This window comes from Drosophila santomea, chromosome 2L, assembly GCF_016746245.2.
Source record: "Drosophila santomea strain STO CAGO 1482 chromosome 2L, Prin_Dsan_1.1, whole genome shotgun sequence".
In the NCBI taxonomy this organism is placed as follows: domain Eukaryota; kingdom Metazoa; phylum Arthropoda; class Insecta; order Diptera; family Drosophilidae; genus Drosophila; species Drosophila santomea.
The window spans coordinates 12,798,090-12,819,635 of record NC_053016.2 but is presented as its reverse complement, the minus strand read 5'-3'; the positions used below and the strand labels follow the sequence as shown (position 1 = coordinate 12,819,635).

At 45.6% G+C, this 21,546-nt stretch overlaps 6 protein-coding genes and 1 long non-coding RNA gene across 9 annotated transcripts; 3 read left to right on the top strand and 4 right to left on the bottom strand.

The window, feature by feature from the left end:
- Positions 1 to 108: 108 nt before the first annotated feature.
- On the bottom strand, positions 109 to 2,933 carry LOC120445061. 2 transcript variants are annotated; one of them, XM_039625197.2, is made up of 5 exons: positions 2,881 to 2,933; positions 2,307 to 2,781; positions 1,323 to 2,248; positions 1,097 to 1,268; positions 109 to 712 (listed from the first exon to the last, which is right to left on the bottom strand). In XM_039625197.2, the coding sequence occupies exons 2-5, from the start codon at positions 2,619 to 2,621 to the stop codon at positions 542 to 544; spliced, it is 1,584 nt and encodes a 527-aa protein (XP_039481131.1). In that variant the 5' UTR covers positions 2,622 to 2,781; positions 2,881 to 2,933; the 3' UTR covers positions 109 to 541. The 2 variants fall into 2 exon arrangements, with proteins under 2 accessions (XP_039481131.1, XP_039481123.1); XM_039625189.2 differs by having other exon boundaries at positions 2,307 to 2,807; positions 2,881 to 2,912.
- A 136-nt stretch (positions 2,934 to 3,069) lies between these two features.
- LOC120445101 (DNA-binding protein RFXANK) lies at positions 3,070 to 4,006 on the top strand. Its single transcript, XM_039625247.2, has one exon. The coding sequence runs from the start codon at positions 3,202 to 3,204 to the stop codon at positions 3,904 to 3,906; it is 705 nt and encodes a 234-aa protein (XP_039481181.1). The 5' UTR covers positions 3,070 to 3,201; the 3' UTR covers positions 3,907 to 4,006.
- Positions 4,007 to 4,019: 13 nt separating this feature from the next.
- On the bottom strand, positions 4,020 to 5,848 carry LOC120445079 (zinc finger CCCH-type with G patch domain-containing protein). The gene is made up of 3 exons (XM_039625208.2): positions 5,689 to 5,848; positions 4,710 to 5,627; positions 4,020 to 4,644 (listed from the first exon to the last, which is right to left on the bottom strand). Exons 1-3 carry the CDS (start codon positions 5,707 to 5,709, stop codon positions 4,042 to 4,044), a joined length of 1,542 nt encoding a protein of 513 aa, XP_039481142.1. The 5' UTR covers positions 5,710 to 5,848; the 3' UTR covers positions 4,020 to 4,041.
- Positions 5,849 to 6,046: 198 nt separating this feature from the next.
- Positions 6,047 to 8,088, top strand: LOC120445088 (methyltransferase-like protein 17, mitochondrial). The gene is made up of 3 exons (XM_039625220.2): positions 6,047 to 7,117; positions 7,176 to 7,465; positions 7,525 to 8,088. The coding sequence occupies exons 1-3, from the start codon at positions 6,134 to 6,136 to the stop codon at positions 7,640 to 7,642; spliced, it is 1,392 nt and encodes a 463-aa protein (XP_039481154.1). The 5' UTR covers positions 6,047 to 6,133; the 3' UTR covers positions 7,643 to 8,088.
- A 602-nt stretch (positions 8,089 to 8,690) lies between these two features.
- Positions 8,691 to 10,147, bottom strand: LOC120445120. The gene is made up of 2 exons (XR_005615722.2): positions 9,448 to 10,147; positions 8,691 to 9,315 (listed from the first exon to the last, which is right to left on the bottom strand). It is a non-coding gene; the product is annotated as an uncharacterized LOC120445120 (long non-coding RNA).
- Positions 10,148 to 12,905: 2,758 nt separating this feature from the next.
- Positions 12,906 to 19,620, top strand: LOC120445020 (ATP-binding cassette sub-family G member 4). Its single transcript, XM_039625095.2, has 10 exons — positions 12,906 to 13,081; positions 15,736 to 16,125; positions 17,339 to 17,509; positions 17,576 to 17,712; positions 17,773 to 17,918; positions 17,981 to 18,219; positions 18,278 to 18,688; positions 18,751 to 18,851; positions 18,911 to 19,272; positions 19,331 to 19,620. The coding sequence occupies exons 2-10, from the start codon at positions 15,762 to 15,764 to the stop codon at positions 19,470 to 19,472; spliced, it is 2,073 nt and encodes a 690-aa protein (XP_039481029.1). The 5' UTR covers positions 12,906 to 13,081; positions 15,736 to 15,761; the 3' UTR covers positions 19,473 to 19,620.
- LOC120445029 lies at positions 19,524 to 21,521 on the bottom strand. 2 transcript variants are annotated; one of them, XM_039625118.2, is made up of 3 exons: positions 20,747 to 21,515; positions 19,817 to 20,683; positions 19,524 to 19,755 (listed from the first exon to the last, which is right to left on the bottom strand). In XM_039625118.2, the coding sequence occupies exons 1-3, from the start codon at positions 21,422 to 21,424 to the stop codon at positions 19,648 to 19,650; spliced, it is 1,653 nt and encodes a 550-aa protein (XP_039481052.1). In that variant the 5' UTR covers positions 21,425 to 21,515; the 3' UTR covers positions 19,524 to 19,647. The 2 variants fall into 2 exon arrangements, with proteins under 2 accessions (XP_039481052.1, XP_039481042.1); XM_039625108.2 differs by having other exon boundaries at positions 19,817 to 21,521.
- Between the last annotated feature and the right edge of the window lie 25 nt (positions 21,522 to 21,546).

Genomic DNA, 21,546 nt, shown 5'->3' with positions numbered 1-21,546 from the left:
TGTATTACGAGGTTCTAGGTTGCTCTCATTTATGTTGATCTAGATTGGTGATATGAGATAAAATGATGATGCGAACTGCATTCCACGCTTGCAAGTAGAGAATACAGGTTCATTTTATTTGTAACATTTATTTAAATATTTGTTTAAGCACTTCGAATCCTATGTCTTTTTATAATACTTGCTTTTTACATTTGAACAAGGGTACAGAACAAAACAGAAAACTTAAAGGAATTAATTGACGAAAACGGAGACAATGTCTGACTTTACATGGATACACAGTAGACCGAAGTACATTTAAAGGCATTCACGGAATTCACGTTACGAACATAAATCAAATCGAATACTAAACACTGATAATAGAAAGAAACAAGTAAACCGAATATCAATCAACATCAATTAAAAACAAATTCAGTCCAGTGATTACTTCTCGTGCTGCGAGTGCATAACTATAGCAAATCCCAGTAAATTTCGACGTGGCATGCCCCTCAAAACGAATGGCTTCCGATTGCTTTTAGAATACATATACGTGCAGCAGCTGCGATCAGTTGTTGAAGTTCTGCCTGCCGCCCAGCTCGAGGAGATATCGATCCGGATGGTCCATCCAGTCGGCGGCCGTGAGCTTCACTGTCCGCTGTCGCTCGGCCTCCTTGATCTGCCACTTCTTGATGTCCAATTGCACTTCGCGTGATGTTTTGTCGCCGCAGCCCCACACCTGCGGATAAGATCGAAAAGAAGATGGGTAGCAACGTGTAGTTCTTGTTGTTGGTTGACTGTTGTTGGGTAAGGAGAATCGTAGACTTAGTTTAAATACATCGCTAGAGCACACCTGGCCATTTGGAGCCATAAGTGTGCTGTTTTTAGCAGCTTAGACTGGAGATTATGCCGTTTATAACGATATACGTCTATGAATTTTACACTATATACCATATATGCATATACACATATATAACATATACCCTGTTGAGTAAGGCTTATTGTACATCAATGCGATTAAAGTACTGAGAATTATTCGAAATGTTGACTGGTTAGCTTATTATGGTTTGAATAATTGATTAACTTAGTGTTTATGGGGTTTTCGAATGGAAGTTCTTTTTACCTCTATGGACATAAGTCCTGCCGCCAGTCCCTTGCAGTCTATGTTCTCGAAATGCTCGTCGACTGCTATAATGGGTTTTCGCGGATCAGCGCCGGCACGTAATCCCTTTGGATAGCCGCGTATGCTGGTGTTAAGGTAAAGAATATTGGGCTTTTTTTCCAGCATCACAAACCTTTAAAAAATTCCATTAATAAGGATTGTAAATCTGCACCATTTCGCTACCCACTTGGGCAGAAGCTGGATAACACAGCTGCCCTCGCCGCCCACGAACAGGTGCGTTTCCTTCCATTCACTGGGCGAGGCCACGCAATATGTCTGTCCATCCTTGGTGTGGAGCAGGACCAGTGTTGGACCCCGGTAGCCGAGGACGTGGTGCAGAAACCGGTTGGCTCCCACGCCGTGCTCATTGGAGTTGTACAGCAGTGTCCAGTGTGAAGGCATCATCGACAGCTTGTCCTTAAAAATCTGTACCGCTGTGGAGGCGCTGACGTTGTTGTTTCCCTTCGTTGCCGGCGGAGTTACAGTTTGGGGCTTGGAGTACAGAGGCGGCAAAGCTCCAGCTAGCAGCCAGGCTTGCGAGAGCGGCATCAGCGAGTCCTCGTCCCTTCCGCCACCACCACTGTAGTCGGTGGTGTCTGTGAAGGGATTGCGCTGCTCCAGCACCGGAGTCTGCAGCTCAATGCCACAGGACTGGTTCTGCTGCTCTAGTCCACGATAAGCGGTTGACAAAGTGTGCACACAGTACTTATGCACGAGGAGCACCAACCGCATTAGGTTCTGCTCGAACCAGCGGCAAACGTAGCCAAGACTCATACTGTCGTGGCACAGGAAAATGGACTTGGTCACCGAACCGAACGTGCGGTTGATGGCAGGGCACAGCACAGCGTTGCCCGAGTGCTGCATGGCAATGGTGTAGCAGATGTGGAGCAATCGCGTCACTCCCGTCTTGTCAATTAGGTCCGGATTCTCCTCCTGGGCGTACATCTTGATGTAGCACTCCAGCGTCTTCGCGTCATCCATGATGCCCAAAAAGCGTTCGCATTGCTGCCGGAAAGCTACGGCGCCCAGATGTTTCGTTGTGGCCTTAGAGTTGGAGTGCATCAGATTAAACAGCCGATGTCCCAGGTCGGCGTACTGCGGAAAGACTTGTGACTGACGAAAGAGGTGTTGTTTTTATGAGTGGGCTCGGTGTTATCAGTTAATTACTCACCACAAAGACATCTGCCACAATGCCATTAATGCCCAATTTGGACGACGTCTGCTCCCTGAGAATCTCAGCCAGCTTCTCCACTGGCACCAGCTGGGTGAGGTACTTCTCGGTGACATCCGCTCCAGATGCCGACCTGGTCATTGAGCCCTGCGCCTGCGTCACCTTTAGGCTATTGTGGCTGCCGCCCACGTCAGAGACTCCGTTGTGGGAGGCATCGCTGGACTTGTGCTGCTGATGCTGCTGCTTGTGCGCCTTTCCCGTATCCAGGGGTGGCTCGCTGGCGTCCGACTCGCCCTTGGAACTCGTGTTGCCCATCTTGGTGATGTTTCGACGCAATTAATTCGGGGCAGTGGAAACGTACAACGAAAGGGCATAAAAAAGGCCAAACGCAGGTTTGCACTGAAAACAAATTGGCGAGGAGCAACAGGTGCAGGGAAGTATTGGCCAAAAAAACAACTGCGCCGCGTTGCTAAACCTGTTATGAAACACACAAACACAGTGCTAACAAATCGGGTAAATATATTTACATAATTAAACGCAAATTAAGCTTTGAAACGAGAAAATAAAAACAAACCAATCGAGTGTGACCGTGCTGGAGTTGCAAATTAATGCCGTCTACCACATTACAGAAAAACTACAGCAACTAGATGATTGGTGCACCGACTACTTAATGCCCTGTTATTTTATAAATTTATGGTGATTGAAGTAGTTATATAAATAATTGTTTATTGGTTAAACAACCGCAAATTTTAGAAGAGATTAAGTTTCGAATTTAATATTGATAACTTTTATATACAGAAGTCATTATATTATCTGCTGCATAATTGAGCCCTTGCTATTATACCCTCGTTAGCTCTTAAAAAGAGGGTATAAAAGGTAAATAAAACCAAAACAAATGGTGGCACCAGCTAACACACTCCAAAATAACGCGAATTCCGACGAAGATGAGGGCGTGCGTTCGGCGCCCACCTCCATGCTGGTGCTGGACGCCAAGCGGAAGAGCGCCTTCCTGCCCTACCGGCCCCAGTCCACCGTATTGACCAACTTGCAGCGCGGCAACACGGAGGCCACCTTCTGCCCCGTTGAAGTTTCGCTTTCCTTTCACGAACGCGCTGGCCAAGGCGAGATTACAGAGGAGCAGGTGACAGCTGAAAAAGCGCGTCAGCAGGACATTGATTACAAGGATGGACATGGCTTCACAGCCCTCCATTGGGCAGCGTCCTACGGGCAACTGGTTTCCGTGCAGCTCCTTGTCGCGGCTGGTGCCAATGTGAACGAAATGGCCCCAGATCTGATAAGTCCTCTACTACTAGCTTCCGCTGGTGGGCATAACGAAATCGTCCGCTTCCTGTTGGAACACGGCGCGGATTCGGGCCACATGGACATCGTGGGGAGCACGGCGCTTATGTACGCAGCGGCCGGCAATCATCCGCATACTTGCAACGAGCTTCTGGCCAAGGATCTGGATCTTAGTACCACCAATGAGGACGGTGACACCGCCTATTCGCTGGCCATAGAGCACGGCGCTCATCTGGCTCAGGCGCTACTGGAGCAGTACATGACGGCGATAATTACGGCGGGGTCTTTCGGTAGTAATTAATTGCGCGTAGATAATTATGATTTTCGACACCATGATTTTTAAATTTTGTATGCATCTAGAATATTTTTCAATAATAAATATAGGAATTTAAGCATATGTACAAAACATTTTTTTTTTTAAATACTCCATTCATTATTAAAACTCAAACATTTTATTCTTGCTTTTACGCGTCTGCTGTTCCTTGCTCAAGCTACGTTCTTGTGCCTGCAGCGTGGCCAGCTCCTGTTTATGGCTTTCCATCTGCACTTGTAGTCGCTTCTGAAGCTGTGCATCTCCAGAATTCCGGTCCAAAGACTGTTTAACCTTGGCCATATCCCTTTGCTTTCGGCGGATTTCATCAGCAATTCGCACAGTTTCCACGTTAAGAGTTTTGGTTGAGTGCTGCTGCAGCTCGTTGGTCTTAATCTTCTTGGCCACCTGCTCGCCTTGCTGACTGCTTTCTCCAGGCCCCAAAACACTGTCGTTTAAAAATGTAAAGACATCCACCCGTTGCGACTCACGGACGTAGGCCTTCTCATCCGCTTTTCGCTGACGTCGCTGGGCACGCTTCAGCTTTCGTTCCACACTAAAATAATCCTTGTCCCCGTTGGCGGCCTCACGTAGCTCCATACAGGCATCTAGAGATCGACCCTGGGGAAGTATCTGGGCGCTTACGGGGGTGACAATTCCCCTTCCATCTGAGCCGAGACCGGTACCATGGATGTAACCCATTTTCTCCATCAGCTTGGACCCGATGCCCTGTGCGGGATAGTAAGAGGGATTAGAGGGATTTAAGATCCTGTATCGTAATCAGCTCAACATACCCGTGTGAACTCCTCCCAAGCGCCCAGCCGTTCTGTCGGCTTAAAAGTAAACAAACTCAATTCGACCATGCGGGCTCTTCTAGCTTCCTCCAGATCATCCATATCGGACTCCGCCTCATCACTGCTGTCGTCGTTCATGCTGGAGTTGCTCTCTTCGCTGGAGAGCTCGTCATCCTCTTCCTGTTCGGTGGTAAGTGGAAACAGTTCTTCGAACTTAAAGTCACGTTCCCGCTCCTTGTGATCCTGCCCATCCAAGCGCACGCGGCATACCTGCTCTACGAAATTTACACAAAGGACACGACCTCGATGCCACAATCGATCCGGGAGCAGCGCAAAAACTGGACGGCTGCGTGAGAGTTTGTGGAAATCTGGTGGATTGTATTTTCTAATAGAACTACCGGGGACAAGGGCGCCATGGGAAAAGCGACACTTGGTCTCATCAAAGCGGCACTCGCCTTCGAGGTAATAGGAGCAGGGCAGCATTTCACGATGCGTGGGATTCGTAAAGAGGACCCTTAGTCGAGCATCCAAGACGCCTTCGCTGTTCATGACCACCTCGTCGTCCACTCCGCAGATGAGGGCATTGTGGTAGCAAGTGCCCCAACTGTGCTCGTGCGGAGCGGAGCACTTCTCGCCCACCATGGCAGTGTACTTGGTCCGTAAGTCAGCCAGCTGCCGCTCTTCATCCAAAGCGGTCTGTGAGGAGCCCACCGCCTCTAGGTCATTAAGTTCGCTTTTGAGCCGCTGCAGCTCGTCGTCCAGATCGTCGCCTTGCTGAGGTAATTCATCGGTGTGTGCTTCATCTCCTGTGTCCCGGGTGAGGGCCAATAGTTCCTGCAGATTGTTTTTTAGGGCCAAAAGATCCTGGCGTTGCGCCTCATCCGCGGCATTTTCCAATGCCTGCTCCACAACGAGCAACTGTTTGATGCAAGTTTTTTCATAAAAATAGTTGGGACCATTTGGTATCACCTTTGCTCACTTGTGCTTCGTATTCTTCCATTATTTTCTACATTTATTAGTTACAACATCGTGCTGATGCCAAGTTTTGTTTTCAGATTTTCAAAACGGTGCAAGCATACAGTGGAGGCCAAGGTTATAGCACCGATTTTGTTCAATTCAGATTCGTTTTCTTGACATATTGCAATTTAAATTTGTTTTAATTTTATGTCCGCTGTAAGTAAAATTATTTTCAAATTACATGTATCCTAATAAAACATATCTTTTTAATAAATGTTAGTACACTTTAATTTAAACTGAAATAATTATTCTAATATAGCCGCATCTGTGTCTAAAGAAAAACGTCTGGCAGCACCGTCAGCTGATTGGATTGGAACTTTTTCAGCACTGGCAAATCGCCGGTAAGCTCGTGTGGCTCTCATTTGTTTTGATTCGGTTACATATTCCTAGCCTAATTAGAATTTAATATGAATTTTTCACTGAATTTCACAACGAGAAATCTAGTGCCACGACTGCACCGATTCACCAGCAAGATTGCCGTGGATGTGGAGCCCGCTGTAATCTCTGCCCTGGAAGATGCCACCCTGAAGCCCAGGAAACATCCCGGCGTAGTGAGGCCCAATCATGTGGAGCTGCCGAAACAATTGAATGATACTCTAAAGCGCATCGTGGGGGATCATCCGGTCAAAAAACTAGTTCATGATGGCCAGCAGCTCAATGCCTACATCAAATCCCGCCATCCGCCGCCCACGCAGGATGAGATTGAGAATAAGAAGCGGATCATTATCGAAGAGGTCAATGCGAAGATGCCTCTGGATCGCCTAGCTACACTCGACGAAGACGAGGCGGAGCGCTGGAGGCGCAAGCGGGAACTGGAGATCAACAAGAGGCTAGGCCAACGTATCTACGCCTGGAAGCGAATCGAATATGGCGCATACGAATCCCTTGTGTACGCCATAGCTCGTGGTGCCCAGGAGTACGCCGTGTTGAAGCGCGTCCTTACGGAGCTGGCCCAGCGGGATGAGCACTTTCGGCCGCGAAGCTTTTTTGACTTCGGTTCCGGCATTGGAACTGGCATGTGGGTGGCCAGCGAACTGTGGCGCGAACACATTTTCGAGTACTACAATGTGGACAGGTCCAGGGAGATGAATGAGATATCAGAGCTCATACTGCGCGATGGTCACGAGAACAAGCAAATAGCCCTGCGCAATGTATTTTATCGACAATTCCTACCCGCCATCGATACCAATTATGATCTGGTCATTATATCCCATACGCTTTTTGAGTTGGAAAACAAAGAGCAGAGGGAGGATGTTCTGCGGAATCTGTGGCGGAAGTGCGATGGCTACATGGTCATTGTGGAGGAAGGAACGCGTCGTGGCAGCGAATTAGTCAACGAGGCTAGGCAATTTTTGTTGGAACAGGAACAAGAAGGTCACACTGTGGCTCCGGTAAGTTTCAACGTCTTTGCGATGTAGAGGTAGTATTCTATAATTTGTATACCTTTAGTGTCCCCATGACATGATCTGTCCACGACTTCGCGATCTGGCTGATCGAACGCCCTGCAATTTTCCCATTTCCTATGCTCCCCTGCGTTTGGGTAGCGACTCCTTGGCGGACCGACACACTTCCCTCTACAGTTACGCCATCCTGAAGAAGGGTTCCCAATCCGATAGCTCTAGTTCCTGGCCGCGCATTGTGCGTCCCACCTTGGTAAGGTCAAAGCATGCCATCTGTCGGCTTTGCACAGAAGAGGGCAATCTCCAAGAGGTCATCTTCACGAAGTCCAAGCACGGAAAGTAAGTGGAACCGCTAATGCATTTTGAACTGCTCTTAAGGAATTGTATTTTCCCTGCAGGTCTGCCTATTCCTGTGCAAAAGTAAGTCGATGGGGTGATCGACTACCAATGTCGCTGGGACAGCCGCAAATCAAACCAGAATCAAAAGAATCAGAGGAACCACCTGTTTTGGCGTAGCTTAAGATGTTAAATCAATATGTTAGGCATAAATTCACGACCTGAAGCTAATTGATACTAAAACTGGCATCCAATTAGTTTACTTAATTATGTGCAAACAAATCGTTGCGGGTGGAGCTGAATTTAATTAAACAGTTGCATTTAAAATAACCATAGAATCCAAATGGCCGGGCGGCATGCTCATTGATACTAAATTTTGTCCAACGGCCAACACACCCTCACCTAGGTTTTAATGTATGGCAAGACAAAAGGCGGATGCGACTGCGGATGGGTTGGCCCCGCCGTTTTGGATCGGTTTGTTATGTAATGCCATCCGTATATAGGAGTCTTTGGCTGACCAATGGTCAGCGATTTGAGCACGCCCAGTGTTCCGATGTGCTTGTAGGGGGACGACTTTAGTGGCCTACACATACTGTCCTTATTATGAGTTTTTGGTTTTACTCGTAAGGTATTTTATTTTTACCATAATGTTGTTAAATATATATTTGAATATTAAAATACAAGTTTTGGCAAATCAAAGAGCGTCGACTTTTAATTAGGGATAATAGACTGCTTCGTCGAAATGTCTGGACTATTTCTACGCTTCGTAGGCCAATCCCACTTTGGCTGACATTTAGTTATGCGAGTTTCGAACTCTTAATGGGAGACGCGCCCTTTTAACGACCGCGGATCATCCCCGTAGTCATTCATCGCACCTTGAAGTCCTGTGTGCCATCAGAGGACATAATGTGGTTGGAAAAGGGCAACATGTGGGGCGCGAAAAGTGGCTCGCCTAGGAGGTGGAGGAGTGGGTGCGGAAGGACTACTTCCATGTACATCGGGTTTTAGGGATTGGCTTTGGAACAAGGTGTGGTACAGAGCACCGAGTCGTGGATACATAACACGGGACAAGGAGTTCCTATTGCGTACTATCCTGTGAGACCTTGTTGATTAGGGCTTATACTCTTCTATTAAATTTAATTTACAGCAGCTTATTAATCTAATCGCTTACTACAATGGCTGGTAGTCAGTTTTCATATGTATACTTTAAATGAAATAATTTTTAAAATCCTCTTGAGTATAAATTTTATTTCTGTAGTTGATTTTAGAATTTAAGCTCGAAATGTAAAAGCCTTTTAAGAAGAATGGTGTACTTTTTTAAGTTTCAGGGCAGATATATTTCAGATTTAAAGTTACTGAAATGCAAATAATGTCTAAATACAATATAATATTTTAATTAAGTGTAAATACAGCTCTTCACATGAGCTGATTTATAATTTCTTCACTAAATAGCTATATTTTTATCTCATGGCTAAGAGGTGGGATTTCTGCTTCTAAAAGTGGGTTATTCAATTACTTTTTTTTTAACTTCAAGCTGCTCGTGGGACCCAAATTTAATTAGGATATGCATTTGCCAAGTCATTAACCCATTTATTTAGAGCTGCGTATAAATGGCAGGATATATGCCAGGATCCCGCGGTTGCTATAGGTCCGAGCCCAGTCTCTGGGCGGGCACACGTCATGAGACCTCGGGGGCAGAGGCATCTCCGTCTTCACTGCCGATTCCAATTCCAATTCCATCTGGGCTCTATGTAATCACTCCGGGTCGGGTGATACTAGTCGGGGTCGCGCTGGTCGCTCGTTAAAAAGGCGCGTTCGCCGATGGTGTCAGCTGTCGCTCCGCTTCCACTTGGCTATTTGTATTAGTAAGTATTAGTAAGGTGCGTCCCACAACCAAAACAACAACATCAACAACAGCGACTAGATAATGGTGGCGTTTAGAAAGCATGCGCCGCTGTTGCAAGTGGTGCTAGTGACCCACCCACCCATTCAGCCAGTCAGCCGGTCCGCTCCGTTCCGTCTGTCCATCAGTCCCAGTCCCAAATCCCATTGCCAGTGCCAGCCAGCCAACCCCAACCGAGGCACTCAGCCAACCAGGCAGCCGGCATTGTCAGCGCTTCCTTTTGTTCTGCGCCGAGTCGAGTCGAGTCGATTCTCCAGTTCTAATGCGCTTTCACATAGTTAGATGGGTCGCCCGGGTCCGGGTTGATCACAAGTGGCTACCTACAGACTGGCGCTGACTTCTGGCCATCAGTTCGAATCCGAGCGTGGCCAGGAAAAGTTGCGGTCCCGGTTCCAGTGCCACACGCAGTTCCAGTGCTAGTGATATCTACTTGGTGATTCATTTGTCCTGGTTGTGTCCAAGTCCTTTGGCGGCATATTTCATTCGCGCCTGTATCTTGCTGAACCGTTACCATTATGGCCTTCGATCCGGTTGAGCAAAATTTCAGGTGTGTGAGAAATTTGTTTAGCATTCATCGAAGGATTTGCGAAGTTGGTAAAGCGATGCGGCTTGGGTGGAGATCTTTATCTGGTGAGTATTCAGGTGGATCTTCCCATATCTCAATATGCTCGGAAGTATACTAGCTATCTAAAAGTTAGAGTACTACTTCAATAAACTACTACAAACTTCAACTGAAAAAAAAAACAAAATATTTTGAGGTAGTAATTTCTTAAATTTACTTTCACAAAGGTAACATGATACATACTTATTCATAGAATGCGCATCCACAGAGTTTGAATGAATCACATAAACCTCTCAAACATCCAACAAAGTTGAAAAATAGCATATCATCAAAACAGCGGAATAAACCACTTCCGATGAGATTCCTGATATTTTGCCAGAGATCATGTCTAATCGCACCGAGGCACGCGCATAACCCATGGTTATCAGTTATTGGGATGCGGGCGCTACGGAGGAGATTTATTGCACCAAAAGTGAAAGAAATCACCCACGAAAAGACCATTTAAGAAGCCCCCGAAATGTGGACTTTGCTTGTATAGACTTTCTTTGTGTTTAGGAGGAGCTACAAATAAATGGGCATGATAGGTGGTATCATATGGAAGCGCCCAAATAAATGTCGACCAGCTTGGTGGTACGCGTATCATTACCAGTAAAGAATCCAACAATGTAGAGTGCGATTAGGTGAAACAAGGAAATGGAGCGACTGCCTTGATTTTGTAGTTCCAGGAGTGATGAGCTTCCATGCGTCTTATTTACGATTTCCTATAGCTGTTATATGGCGCGGACGATCATAAATCGTAATCTTATCGTTTGCTCGGCGTACGAGGCGTGCAGATTGTAGATGTGGTCAATATTTAAACTTATCGAGCACTTATGTAAATTGTTATTTATAGTACCGCATCGCACTTCTCCACTCATCGGTTATTTGTCACTTTTTTTCAATCCCCGGAACCAGCTTAGACCGAAGTTCATGTCCAGCCACCAGCTGGTTGGTCACCAGTGCACTTGATAAAGCCGTGACGTTTTCCAGATTTCTACACTTTGCCCTATTCTCCATTATTAGCTTGGGAACATACTTGCTTACAATACAATACAATATAGTACTCACTATATCAATCGGCTTTTGTTTAGTCCGCGTCGAGCGGGACAAAGTCCGCCAGAGGTTTGAATCATATAGTAGAGTCGGTTCGGGGTTCGTTTGATGGAGCAATTAATACGATAATAACTAAGTAAGCACTTATCAATGAAGTTGAACAACTGGGGAAGGGGAATGCGAAGTGGAACAGTTTAGAACTCGGAAATGAAAAGTGAAAACACATAGATTGTTCGGTACTGGTTGGATATTACATGGTTTCAGTTCCCCTGGATATTAGATAATGCAGTAAAGTATTATTTAATAAAACTTAAGGTCAGCAAACACTTAGGTTCAAGTTAGTTTATTGCAATGGACCTGTTTTTAATTGGAACAAGCACTGCATTCAATTTACCTTGACTACAAGATTAGGATTAACATTCAAATAAAATTGCTGTATTGAGATGAAATTATAAAAAACTGGATATGAAGCTTTGGAGTCAAAATATAGCAATAAATAAATGAAAGTGTAGTTTTCTTTCTTAGGAATTAACTAGATTTAATTAAAGCATTTACCTGATACCCTTTCGAGCTTAAAATCCAACCTCTTTGTCCTACAAACTCAGTGGTAAAGTGAGTGAATGCTCCGCGAATGCTAATTAACCACAAGGGATCGATGAGCAGCGAACAAGGAAGCTAATCGGTGAAGTAACTCTGATTCACGAGCAGCCACAAAGAGCCTTAACAAGTCAGACCGCCTATTGATGGATCCGTTGTGAATATATAGGCATTGTAAACTGGCCCGATAATGCAGTCCGCGAATAGAGCTCGCTTTTGTTTCAGAATGCCTTGCCATTGCCACAGAATTCGAACGAAATGAGGAAAGCAACGGCGACGGCGACGCGGGCATGTTTATTACGTATTACGTATACGCCAATTATGGAGTGTCGAAGAAATTCGATAGGTGGACTTGTGACCCCAGAGCACGAACCGTTGTCAACCGGAGCAATCGGGCCGAGATCGTGCCGCCAAAAAGCCAAAAATCGAAAACTCAATCAGCTACCACAGGTGAGTATCTGTGTGTGATCCACGCGCGTTGGTGTGCGCAAGCTACTCTTATCAGCGAAGGAAAACGACAATATAACAACGCCAAAACACTAATAACCAATGCGAAATATACGCGAGCAGTGACTGCCGAACGATCTTGGTTCGAGTTCCAGTGCTGGCAGTCTAGCTATTTTCACCTGCAGGAAAATCAATAACTGGATATACAATATACTACGTTTAATAGTTTATAAGGCAGTTTCTTAAGTACATTTTACTGTGTTTAGTGTGTCAAAGCAACAGCATTCTCTAAAATAAACTGGTTCTTATAGTGTTAGTCTTAAGACACCAAAGCCATTTAACGTAAGTTATTTCGATAATATGACTCATTAGATGTTTATTCAACAAATGCAGACTAATTCTCACTGTTCAATTTACTAGCATCTGAAACTGAAAGTTACATATTTTAATAGATTTCCACATCAGCAGCTAACGTAGTTTACTACTCTAAAAACAGTTTGCAATCAATAGATATGTAAGACAAAGTAATTTACTGAATCGAATTATATACTTGTAAGCTATTTCCCGCCAAAGATTGGGCCAGCTGCCACCACTGAGCGCCTTCGATAAAGCCTGCGCTCCACACACACACACACACACACACCCACACCCACTTGGGAGCTGAGATACACGACGCACACCCGCTGACGCTGACGTTGAGACGGCCGATCGTGTTCTTTGTGGCCATTGAGTCGTCAGCTGGGCCGACGAAGCGACTCTCCGACTTCTGGGCGATCGGATTGGAGCGGGAACGGGAACGGGAACTGCTACCGCCATATAGCCATACGGCCATATACTCGTAGCCATTCAGCACTGCAGCAGCAGAGCTAGCTGGGATCACTGTTTGTTTACTGGACGCCAGTCGCGCACGTCGCTTCGAAGACGCTGTTACTCGGTTGTGCGGATCGCGAGTTTAGTCCGTGCGAAGTAGTTCCCCTGCAATCTCTTCCAGAGTGCGATAATCCTGACTCTTTCAAGGGTAAGGACTTCGCCCGAGTGCACACACAATGCTGTGTTCATACGAGGCGTTGAAGTGAAACCTAAGAAAAGGATACAAAAATAATTATATATAAAATTTAAAAAAAAATCAATATGATTGGTGTAATCAATTTGTTAAGTTTTAAATAAAAGCCAAGCGTACTATCAATTAATCTGTGACAATCACAATATGAGTGATAACAAAACCAAGACTTGTTTTATAAATTTATGAGAAACAATGAATGATGGAAGAAAACTAGAGCAGCGTAATAAATTAATTCAAAATTTATGAATTTTTAAAGAGTTTTATCCTGGAAATTTTATTCTCTGCTAAGTGATTTAAGTTTAAGAAGCATTCAATTCGAAGATCTCAAAAATAAATGGAGTATTGATGTGATACCTCGTCAGTCGCTGTAAAATGAATCGACGTTTTTAAGACAGAAATTTATTGGCCAAGAGCTTATCAGTGAACTTAGATATAAACGCCAGTCGTTGGTAACACATAAAACTCATTTGAGCCGCATGAAGGCAAGTGTTAAATGACTGAATGATTCATGATATGGCATCCGCCGTGGAATAGATACAAGTGAAATGTATCTTTAGGCGACCGTAGACCTGCTCACTTGTGGGTCACATCCGATTAGACGACCCCCACCTGCTGGCATATCAATGCAAAACTGCTTAGTGCGCTGAGCTCCAGATTATAAATAAAATCGATTAGTTGACACAAAGTGCTGTCACAGAATGCGGCAATCGCGCTCAAAATCAATACGACAATAGCAGTGGGGGGCCAGAGATGAAAAGTGGGTGTTATTTCCGAATTATCACATATTATCAGAGGGTATAAACAGAAATCTGTTCCCAGTCATCGCAATCGGTAGGGATTTGCTCCCGATTCCCCGGTACCCCGATCTTGAACAGCTGCTGCTTTTGCTTACATCTCCTCTCAGCTGCAGTGCCTAAATCTGGCGGAGAAGGGGATCCGGTGAACCGGTTTGTTCGGCCGACACTGCGAGGTATACAAGGTATACAAAACAATGTTTCAGGGCAGCATCAGCACACACACTCACTACACACACATATAGAAGTGTGCACATAAGTGCTGTGGTATTAAAGGCCGATCTAAGTCCCCGAAAGTCGCAGGCAAACACGAAATGTAAAGCCGGGCTCGAACAAAGGAGTCCAAGAAAACAGCAAGTCCGGCAAAACGTGACCACTGACAGCTCCACTGGCATCAGTCCATAATGATGTACTGCCAGCCGATTAGGACCCATCAATGTCACTCCCTTCGTGACCCCCGGGTCATCACTGGGAAATATGGGGCATTGACACAGGTAACTGTGTTTGGCAGCGCTGATAACTGAGCTAAGTGCATGGTTGTGGAGCACCTACCTCTGGCGAAGCCCCTACCTTTCCCAACTACTCGACAACGGAAAGGGAAATCTCCCGGTCAAGGAATGTGCCCACATCCAGATAAGACACCTCGACTATAATCACTGTAATATAGTCATTCGTCACAGCTACAAGTGCAGCGGTGATCGTTGGAAATCGGTTGATCAGATGCAAAAACATCAATGGGTGTTTCCCAAAAATACGGATCATATTATGCACCCAAAACATGAATGTATATTCATTTGATTGAAGATGCATATGCTCACTACCCATGAGATATAGACAAGACTACTGCTAATAATGCCATTAATGGGTAACTTTCTACTGTAATTTCCAAGAAAAAGGATTGTCTCACAGTTAATTACGAATAATTAATCGCTGAAACAAAGATTTACTCTTTAAGATCTGTCATTTCGAATCCCACTTTGATAAGCTATAGGCAAACCCATCCATATAGCTGCAGCTACACCAGTTGTTCTTAACTCGCCGCTTGGGACAATGCTTTTGTTTTGATCAGCTCGCTTCGGATCGGATGGGATGGGATCGGATCTAGAGAATCGAGTGGATCGACTGGATGGATGGACGGATCAATGGCAGATGTGCATGCGACAGCACTCACGATTGCCATTCCCATTTCCACTCAATTGTGCCGCTTTATTGTTTGCCTGGGCAGCAATTGTACCTTGATCTTTTCGCAAATCTGTGCATTAAATGTACTCGCATTTAATTGTCTTTTGCAGCAGTGCGAAATGTGGAGTAAATTGCGTGCTACATTTCGCTTATGTAAACTGGCACTTAATTGGCACGGTGGACGATAATTGTGATGTTTCGACACCCATCCTCCCATTCGACAGATCTTCGGTTAATCGGTAGTATCATCTACGGTGGATTAGTTGCTTCTCCTCCTCACTTTAAGGGCCCTTTAAGTGAACAATCTCGCCCTGCGATCGGGAATAACCCAGCGAAACGATGAGGTTAGACGACAAAGGTTGATCGATCTCCCAGCTTCCGATCAAAGTGCACATTCGGCTGCAATGGAACCCGTTTCAATGGATTAAGCCAAATATTTTATATCGCTTAGCAACTGGTTGCCAGTTTTAGCCACGCATCTTGCATAAGCCATCAAGTCAATTTGCAGACAAACATCCAAGTAGCAAATCATGATTATGTTGCACTTTCGCAAATAGAGAGTTTTTTTTCTTGGGATTTTGGGATCAGAGAAATATATTCAAACAACTAAATAATTTACAAATATACTTCCAGTTGACAGGCTACCCTAGAATCCCAGAATGGCGACACCGCGCGAGCAGTTCTTGTTCGGCAGCGACAACGGAGTGGCCGGCCTCGGTCTGGGCATCGAGATCGGGGAGGTGACCTCCAGTCGCGTCTACAACACCACCACAGTGCCAGTTGGTAACAGTGGCGGCTGGCGGAATGCCCAGTCCAGTGTTACGCCCCCACCCATTCCATCCACTCCGCCCCAGGTGAACTACACCAATGGGAATACGGCCAGCAAGCAGCCGCCACTGGAAGCCGTCGTGGAGGAGGAGGTGCACTTCGACACCGATGCCCTGAACAACCTGCCAGCCCGGGAGCCCGTGGACATGGAGTTCAAGGAGCTGTCCCTCACCGTCAAATTGGGCTTTAATCGAGGTGAGCTACCCAAGGAAGTCGTCGATCGCATGATCTAAGATATGGGTCGATAAGATTGGCAGCGGAGAACTTAAAATTAGCTAGGTTTTATATATGTTTTACGATCAGCGGCTGCTCTTTGAACGGACCTTCAATACTTGATATCCTACAAACATGAATAATACATAATCTTCAAAACTAGTGCTATAAATGAAGTTGTATCTCCTAGGAGTCTATTCATTAGCTGTGTTCTGTGGGATACAGATATAGTCAAATAGAGCAAATCCTTTGGATAATATTTGACAATTTTATTTAAAGTACGAGTTCCAGAAGATTATTAGATACGAGCCAAATGTTCTTCAAGGTTATTCTTTCGGCAATGCCTCACATACCAATCAGCCATAAACACTTGCTTGCTAGTTTCTTAACCAGCTTGGTTTTCCATTGATTAGATAAGCGCCGATCCACACCGACCACTCCGATCCCGATCACACCCTCTCCCAGTTGTATACATTCAATGTCAGTTAGTCATTCATTCATTTCCTATCCGCAGAGTCTATAGAGCGTAAAGAAACGACTTGCCTATACCAAAGTTTATAGAGTATTTGTAATTCACCATATCGAGTTTTGGGTTTGCTTTAGAGCATTTTGCTAATTTCAAAGTTCAAACGATATCGACATTGGTTAGCCCCCGGTAACTTGATTAGAACCTCACAAATTTTCGACCCGTGGCGGTAATTACACTAAAATAAAGATACTATGAGTGGTCAGCGTTTTGGTAGATGGATATATTGTTATCAGATAGTTTAACAGGCGACTAATAGTGTTTCGAATGTGTAGTATTGATTACAATAGGATAGCTTTTCTTTTAAATGTGTAAACCCTTTCCAATGGCTTGACTTAATTATAACTATTATAGGATTAGTCTTACTTACAGTTTGTTTAATCTAGTTGTTTATTGACTGAATTGTTTTCCAGTTGTGTAGTTAACAGGTTATTCACTGAAGATTAATTCAGATATATAGGGCTTAATTTTTACCGAGACATTACCTCACTAGCCGGTTAAATCTGCTGACTTATAGCCTGCAGTTGATTCATGAAAATCGCTCGTTGCACGCGTACTCATGGGTTCTCCATTGGTTCCCTGAACCTTGATACCAACGACCGTATAAAAATGTCTATTAACTTTTTATGAACATTTACGATGGCAGTAAGTAATTTTGCAATTTCGTAGGATCCAAGGAAATCTTGCACAATGTGTGCGGAAAGTTCCCAGGCAGCCAGCTCATCGCCATTATGGGACCTTCGGGTGCAGGGAAGTCCACTCTGCTGGATGCACTTTCTGGTTTCAAGACGACTGGAGTGGATGGCTCCATCTTGCTCAATGGTCGACGACGTGATTTGCGTGAGTATATCGCATTATTAAATGTATTTCTAGTTATCCAGCATTCATGGTAATCCCTCCCTGCAGCTTCCTTCCGTCGGATGTCCTGCTATATCACCCAGGATGATCGTCTGCAGCCGCTGCTGACGGTGAACGAGAATATGCATATAGCCGCCGATCTTAAGTTGGGCCAGACCGTCAGCTACGAGGAGAAGGAGAGCAGGGTGAGTGGAGTCAACTCCAGTTGTAGGTCAGTGCCTTAAATGGCGGAATTACACTTGCAGATCGAGGACATCCTGCTGCTCCTTGGTCTATACAATCACGATCAGACCCTTACGATGCGCCTGTCCGGTGGTCAGAAGAAGAGGCTATCCATTGCCATGGAGTTGATCAATAATCCCACTGTGATGTTCCTGGACGAGCCCACAACGTAGGCGCAAATATAGTTATATACCAAACTCTGTGTTGTCTATATCTTGCTTTCCTTTTCAGTGGCTTGGACAGTAGCTCCTGCACAAAGGTCCTGGAGCTGCTGAAGAAATTGACCAGCCAAGGACGTACCATTATCTGCACCATCCACCAGCCCACGGCCAAGTTGTTCCAGATCTTCGATCAGGTCTACGTCCTGTCCGCCGGCAACTGCGTCTACCAGGGCAGCACCCAGAAATTGGTGCCGTTCCTGCAGTCGGTGGATCTGCCCTGCCCCATGTACCACAATCCAGCGGATTACAGTGAGTCCAGCCCGGATCTCTGAAAGAATTTACACTAATGAAATCCCTTATACTCCAGTTATCGAGCTCGCTTGCGGAGAATATGGATACGACAAGGTGGACACCCTGAAGCTGGCCACGGAAAACGGAAGCTGCCTGACTTGGTTCGATAATCCCAGTGCGGTGTTGCGCGCTGAGGTCTTGATGAGAAAGTATCCCATACCCAAAAAGACCAAAAGCCGATCTCTGGAGGACACCAGCTACACAAACCAGTGCTCCGTGCTTCTGCGACGCGGTTTCATCAAAGCCAAACGAGACACGACCATGACGCACTTGAGGATCGGAGTCAACATAGCAGTGGCCGCCCTCTTTGGTGCCATGTACGATCACACGGGATGGGAGGGATCTCGAGTGCTCGACAACTACAATCTGCTGTTTGCCATACTGATGCACCATTCCATGACGACGATGATGTTGACTGTTCTGACTTGTAAGCTTACTTTTGTCGATTGCGTAGAACTATTTACTCATGTAAATTAAACATTTGACCAGTCCCCATGGACATCTCCATACTGATCAAGGAGCACTTCAACCGCTGGTACTCGCTCAAAGCCTACTACACTGCTATGACGCTCGTAGATCTGCCAATATCTGTGAGTAGTCATCTTTAATATGCCTGATTTGCATTGTTCACTGACTTTTTCGGTTACAGATCATAAGTTGCTTCTTCTTCACTGTCATCGTTTACCTTTGGAGTTATCAGCCAATGGAGTGGATACGATTCTTTATGTTCTTCTCCATTAGTTTACTGACCGTCTTTGTGGGCCATAGTTTCGGTTTGATGATTGGTGCCTGGTTCGATGTGGTCAACGGAACGTTCTTGGCCCCAGTGCTAACCATTCCCATGATGATGTTCGCCGGCTTTGGAGTGACCCTGCGTGATCTGCCAAGCTACTTAAGGTGGGGCAGTCACATATCATACTTAAGATATGGACTTGAGGGCTTCATATCAGCCATTTATGGCTTGGATCGAGGTACCTTGGCCTGTGAGGAGGCGCCCTACTGCCATTATAGGTGATTATTTTCTGTTAGCTTATTTTTGCCATAAGCTAACTATGTTTTGTGATCGCAGGTATCCAAAGAAATTCTTAGAGGAAATCACCATGAGAGGTGATCAGTTCTGGAATGATGTGATCGCGCTGGGACTCATGATCTTTATTTTCCGATTTGTGTCCTACGTGGTGCTGAAGGCCAAGATCAAGTCGATCCGATAAGCCACTTGGGAGAGACACACCTGTAGCCCATTCCTTGTATTATACATTAAGTGTTGACCATTATGTTTAGTGCTATTAATATTTAAATAATATGTACAAGTACATAAAACACTGTTAAATAAAGCTACGATTTGTAACTAGCCTAAAAGGCCGAGGCCCCTTTATATCACATATTTTAGTTGCCCACGCCTTGGGCAACATTGGATTCTTCTCCTGCATTTGCTGCCGGTTCTAAGAGTTGGTGCAGTTCCTTAGCATTGGTGGCCATTTCTGTGGAGTTCAGCTGAAAAAATGACATTGTATCAAGCTATGTTGATATATTTTTAATTCTAGATAATGCTTACTACTACAACTTTTCGGCCAAGGGATTCCAGAAGTCTTTTCTTAAGACGCATTAAGGAAGTTGGTTTCTTGCTGAACTTCAGGGTCTGCTCTGCGGTGAGCAGTTCTACAAAGTAAACGCTTTCCTGGACGCCCATTGTCTGCACACGTAAGCTTGGCAGATTTATTCCGGCAATGGGACACACCATATCTACGCCCTCCACATCAGCGTCGCCACTTAGCTCCTGGGCGTATTTTGTCAAGTCGGGGCGATCTTTAAGCAAATAAGCTGGCGCGGAATCAAACTCTTTAAAAGCTCGTTCTTTCTTAATCTTTGCAATTGAAGGCTGCTCAATGGCTACAGCAGATCGCAGGACATTCAAACGACTATCCACCTTGGGTTGGGCTCTCTGACGTTTTTGGGCTGCTTTAAGCTCTTCAGCTGCATTGATTAGATCCTTAGAGTAGTGACCCAAAGTGCCCAGTGAGAGGCAGGTGTCTACAAGGTTGTCAGGGAAATAGTCGTACTCCCCATGATCCAGCTTGCGAAGAGCAGCCAGCTCCAGTTGTCTGATTTGCTCAGGAGTTAATGCACAATCGAGCTGGGCGCTGGCCCACAGGAATGTGGCCAAGTCTTTGGCGCGCAGGTCTCCAGGCTTGAGCAGTGTCATTAGTCGCTCTACAATGACGGTTAGGCATTCATGCTGATCCCAAAGTTGCTCGGCAAAAAATGCAAAGATATGAGCTAGTCCACGGGGTTCAATAAGGGTTATCTTCACAGGATCCAGGCAGATATTCTGCAAATGCTGGCACACTCGCTCATCCTTGACTTGCTGCAACCGCAATGCCTTGACAAAGGAGACCAGCAAGGCATCGCTTCCGGTGGAAAGCTGCAGATTTAATATGGCATTAACGAGGCTTGCTTCATATGCCGACTTAGCCTCACCGGTTACCAAGGTTGCCGTTTTGTACGCCGCATTGCTGATCACAGCAAGGTCCAGTTCACTTAAGGTGGGCAGATGAGTTGGTAGATGCTCTACCAGGAGCTGCTGGAAGTCCTCAGATGATTTCGCCTGCTTTTTTTGCAATCCCAGATAGAAGCACACCTGAACGAATCGCTCCTTGTTGCCGCGAAAGTCCTCCTTGACCAATCGTTGCATGGCTGCGTGGTAGAAATCCGTTCGCTTCAACCAACTGGGTATGAGGAATAGAAAGGAGTAGAGCGTTTCCAGTACGATGGAGGTATCCATCTTGTCCAGCTGCTTGGCCGCATGGTTATCCAACGCGTTGAGGGCAGTCACATACATGGGCACAGCGGCATTGGAGCGATAACTGGAGGCCTGGATGATCAGGGCGGGCAATTGGTCGGCAGCCGTTTTCTGCACTGTCCGCTGAAAGTACCGGTCGTCGGTGATGGGGAAGAAGTCAGCGTACCGTACCGTAGTCTTGGGCAGCACGTGATCCGGATCCCTGTAGCGCTCCACTGCAATGTGCTTGGCGAAGCGGGTGGTCAGTGTGCCGGATTCTTCGGTGGTGCTTCGCAAAACATCTCTGGGCGTAAATGAGGCGTAACTTCTGATGGGACAGCCCAGGTTGGTGACGCCGGCAAAGCGGCGGATCAGGGCGTACATATCGGATGCACTTCTTCTGAATTTATGTAATGAATTTACAAAACAACGTGCACATCTAAACCGCAAACATACGTTAAAGCTGCACTCGTATTCCAACACTACTAAATTGTCTCTTACACAAA

Coding starts and splice junctions, on each gene's coding strand:
- LOC120445061 (XM_039625197.2), bottom strand. CDS start 2,621: ATGGGCAACACGAGTTCCAAGGGCGAGTCGGACGCCAGCGAGCCACCC. Junction 2,249..2,306: donor TTGTGGCAGATGTCTTTGTG/GTGAGTAATTAA, acceptor CTCTTTCGTCAG/TCACAAGTCTTTCCGCAGTA. Junction 713..1,096: donor CAGGACTTATGTCCATAGAG/GTAAAAAGAACT, acceptor TCTTATCCGCAG/GTGTGGGGCTGCGGCGACAA.
- LOC120445101 (XM_039625247.2), top strand. CDS start 3,202: ATGGTGGCACCAGCTAACACACTCCAAAATAACGCGAATTCCGACGAA.
- LOC120445079 (XM_039625208.2), bottom strand. CDS start 5,709: ATGGAAGAATACGAAGCACAA. Junction 5,628..5,688: donor TGGAAGAATACGAAGCACAA/GTGAGCAAAGGT, acceptor TGCATCAAACAG/TTGCTCGTTGTGGAGCAGGC. Junction 4,645..4,709: donor CTTGGGAGGAGTTCACACGG/GTATGTTGAGCT, acceptor TATCCCGCACAG/GGCATCGGGTCCAAGCTGAT.
- LOC120445088 (XM_039625220.2), top strand. CDS start 6,134: ATGAATTTTTCACTGAATTTCACAACGAGAAATCTAGTGCCACGACTG. Junction 7,118..7,175: donor AAGGTCACACTGTGGCTCCG/GTAAGTTTCAAC, acceptor GTATACCTTTAG/TGTCCCCATGACATGATCTG. Junction 7,466..7,524: donor ACGAAGTCCAAGCACGGAAA/GTAAGTGGAACC, acceptor TTTTCCCTGCAG/GTCTGCCTATTCCTGTGCAA.
- LOC120445020 (XM_039625095.2), top strand. CDS start 15,762: ATGGCGACACCGCGCGAGCAGTTCTTGTTCGGCAGCGACAACGGAGTG. Junction 16,126..17,338: donor CAAATTGGGCTTTAATCGAG/GTGAGCTACCCA, acceptor GCAATTTCGTAG/GATCCAAGGAAATCTTGCAC. Junction 17,510..17,575: donor TGGTCGACGACGTGATTTGC/GTGAGTATATCG, acceptor CCCTCCCTGCAG/CTTCCTTCCGTCGGATGTCC.
- LOC120445029 (XM_039625108.2), bottom strand. CDS start 21,424: ATGTACGCCCTGATCCGCCGCTTTGCCGGCGTCACCAACCTGGGCTGT. Junction 19,756..19,816: donor TTGGCCGAAAAGTTGTAGTA/GTAAGCATTATC, acceptor TCATTTTTTCAG/CTGAACTCCACAGAAATGGC.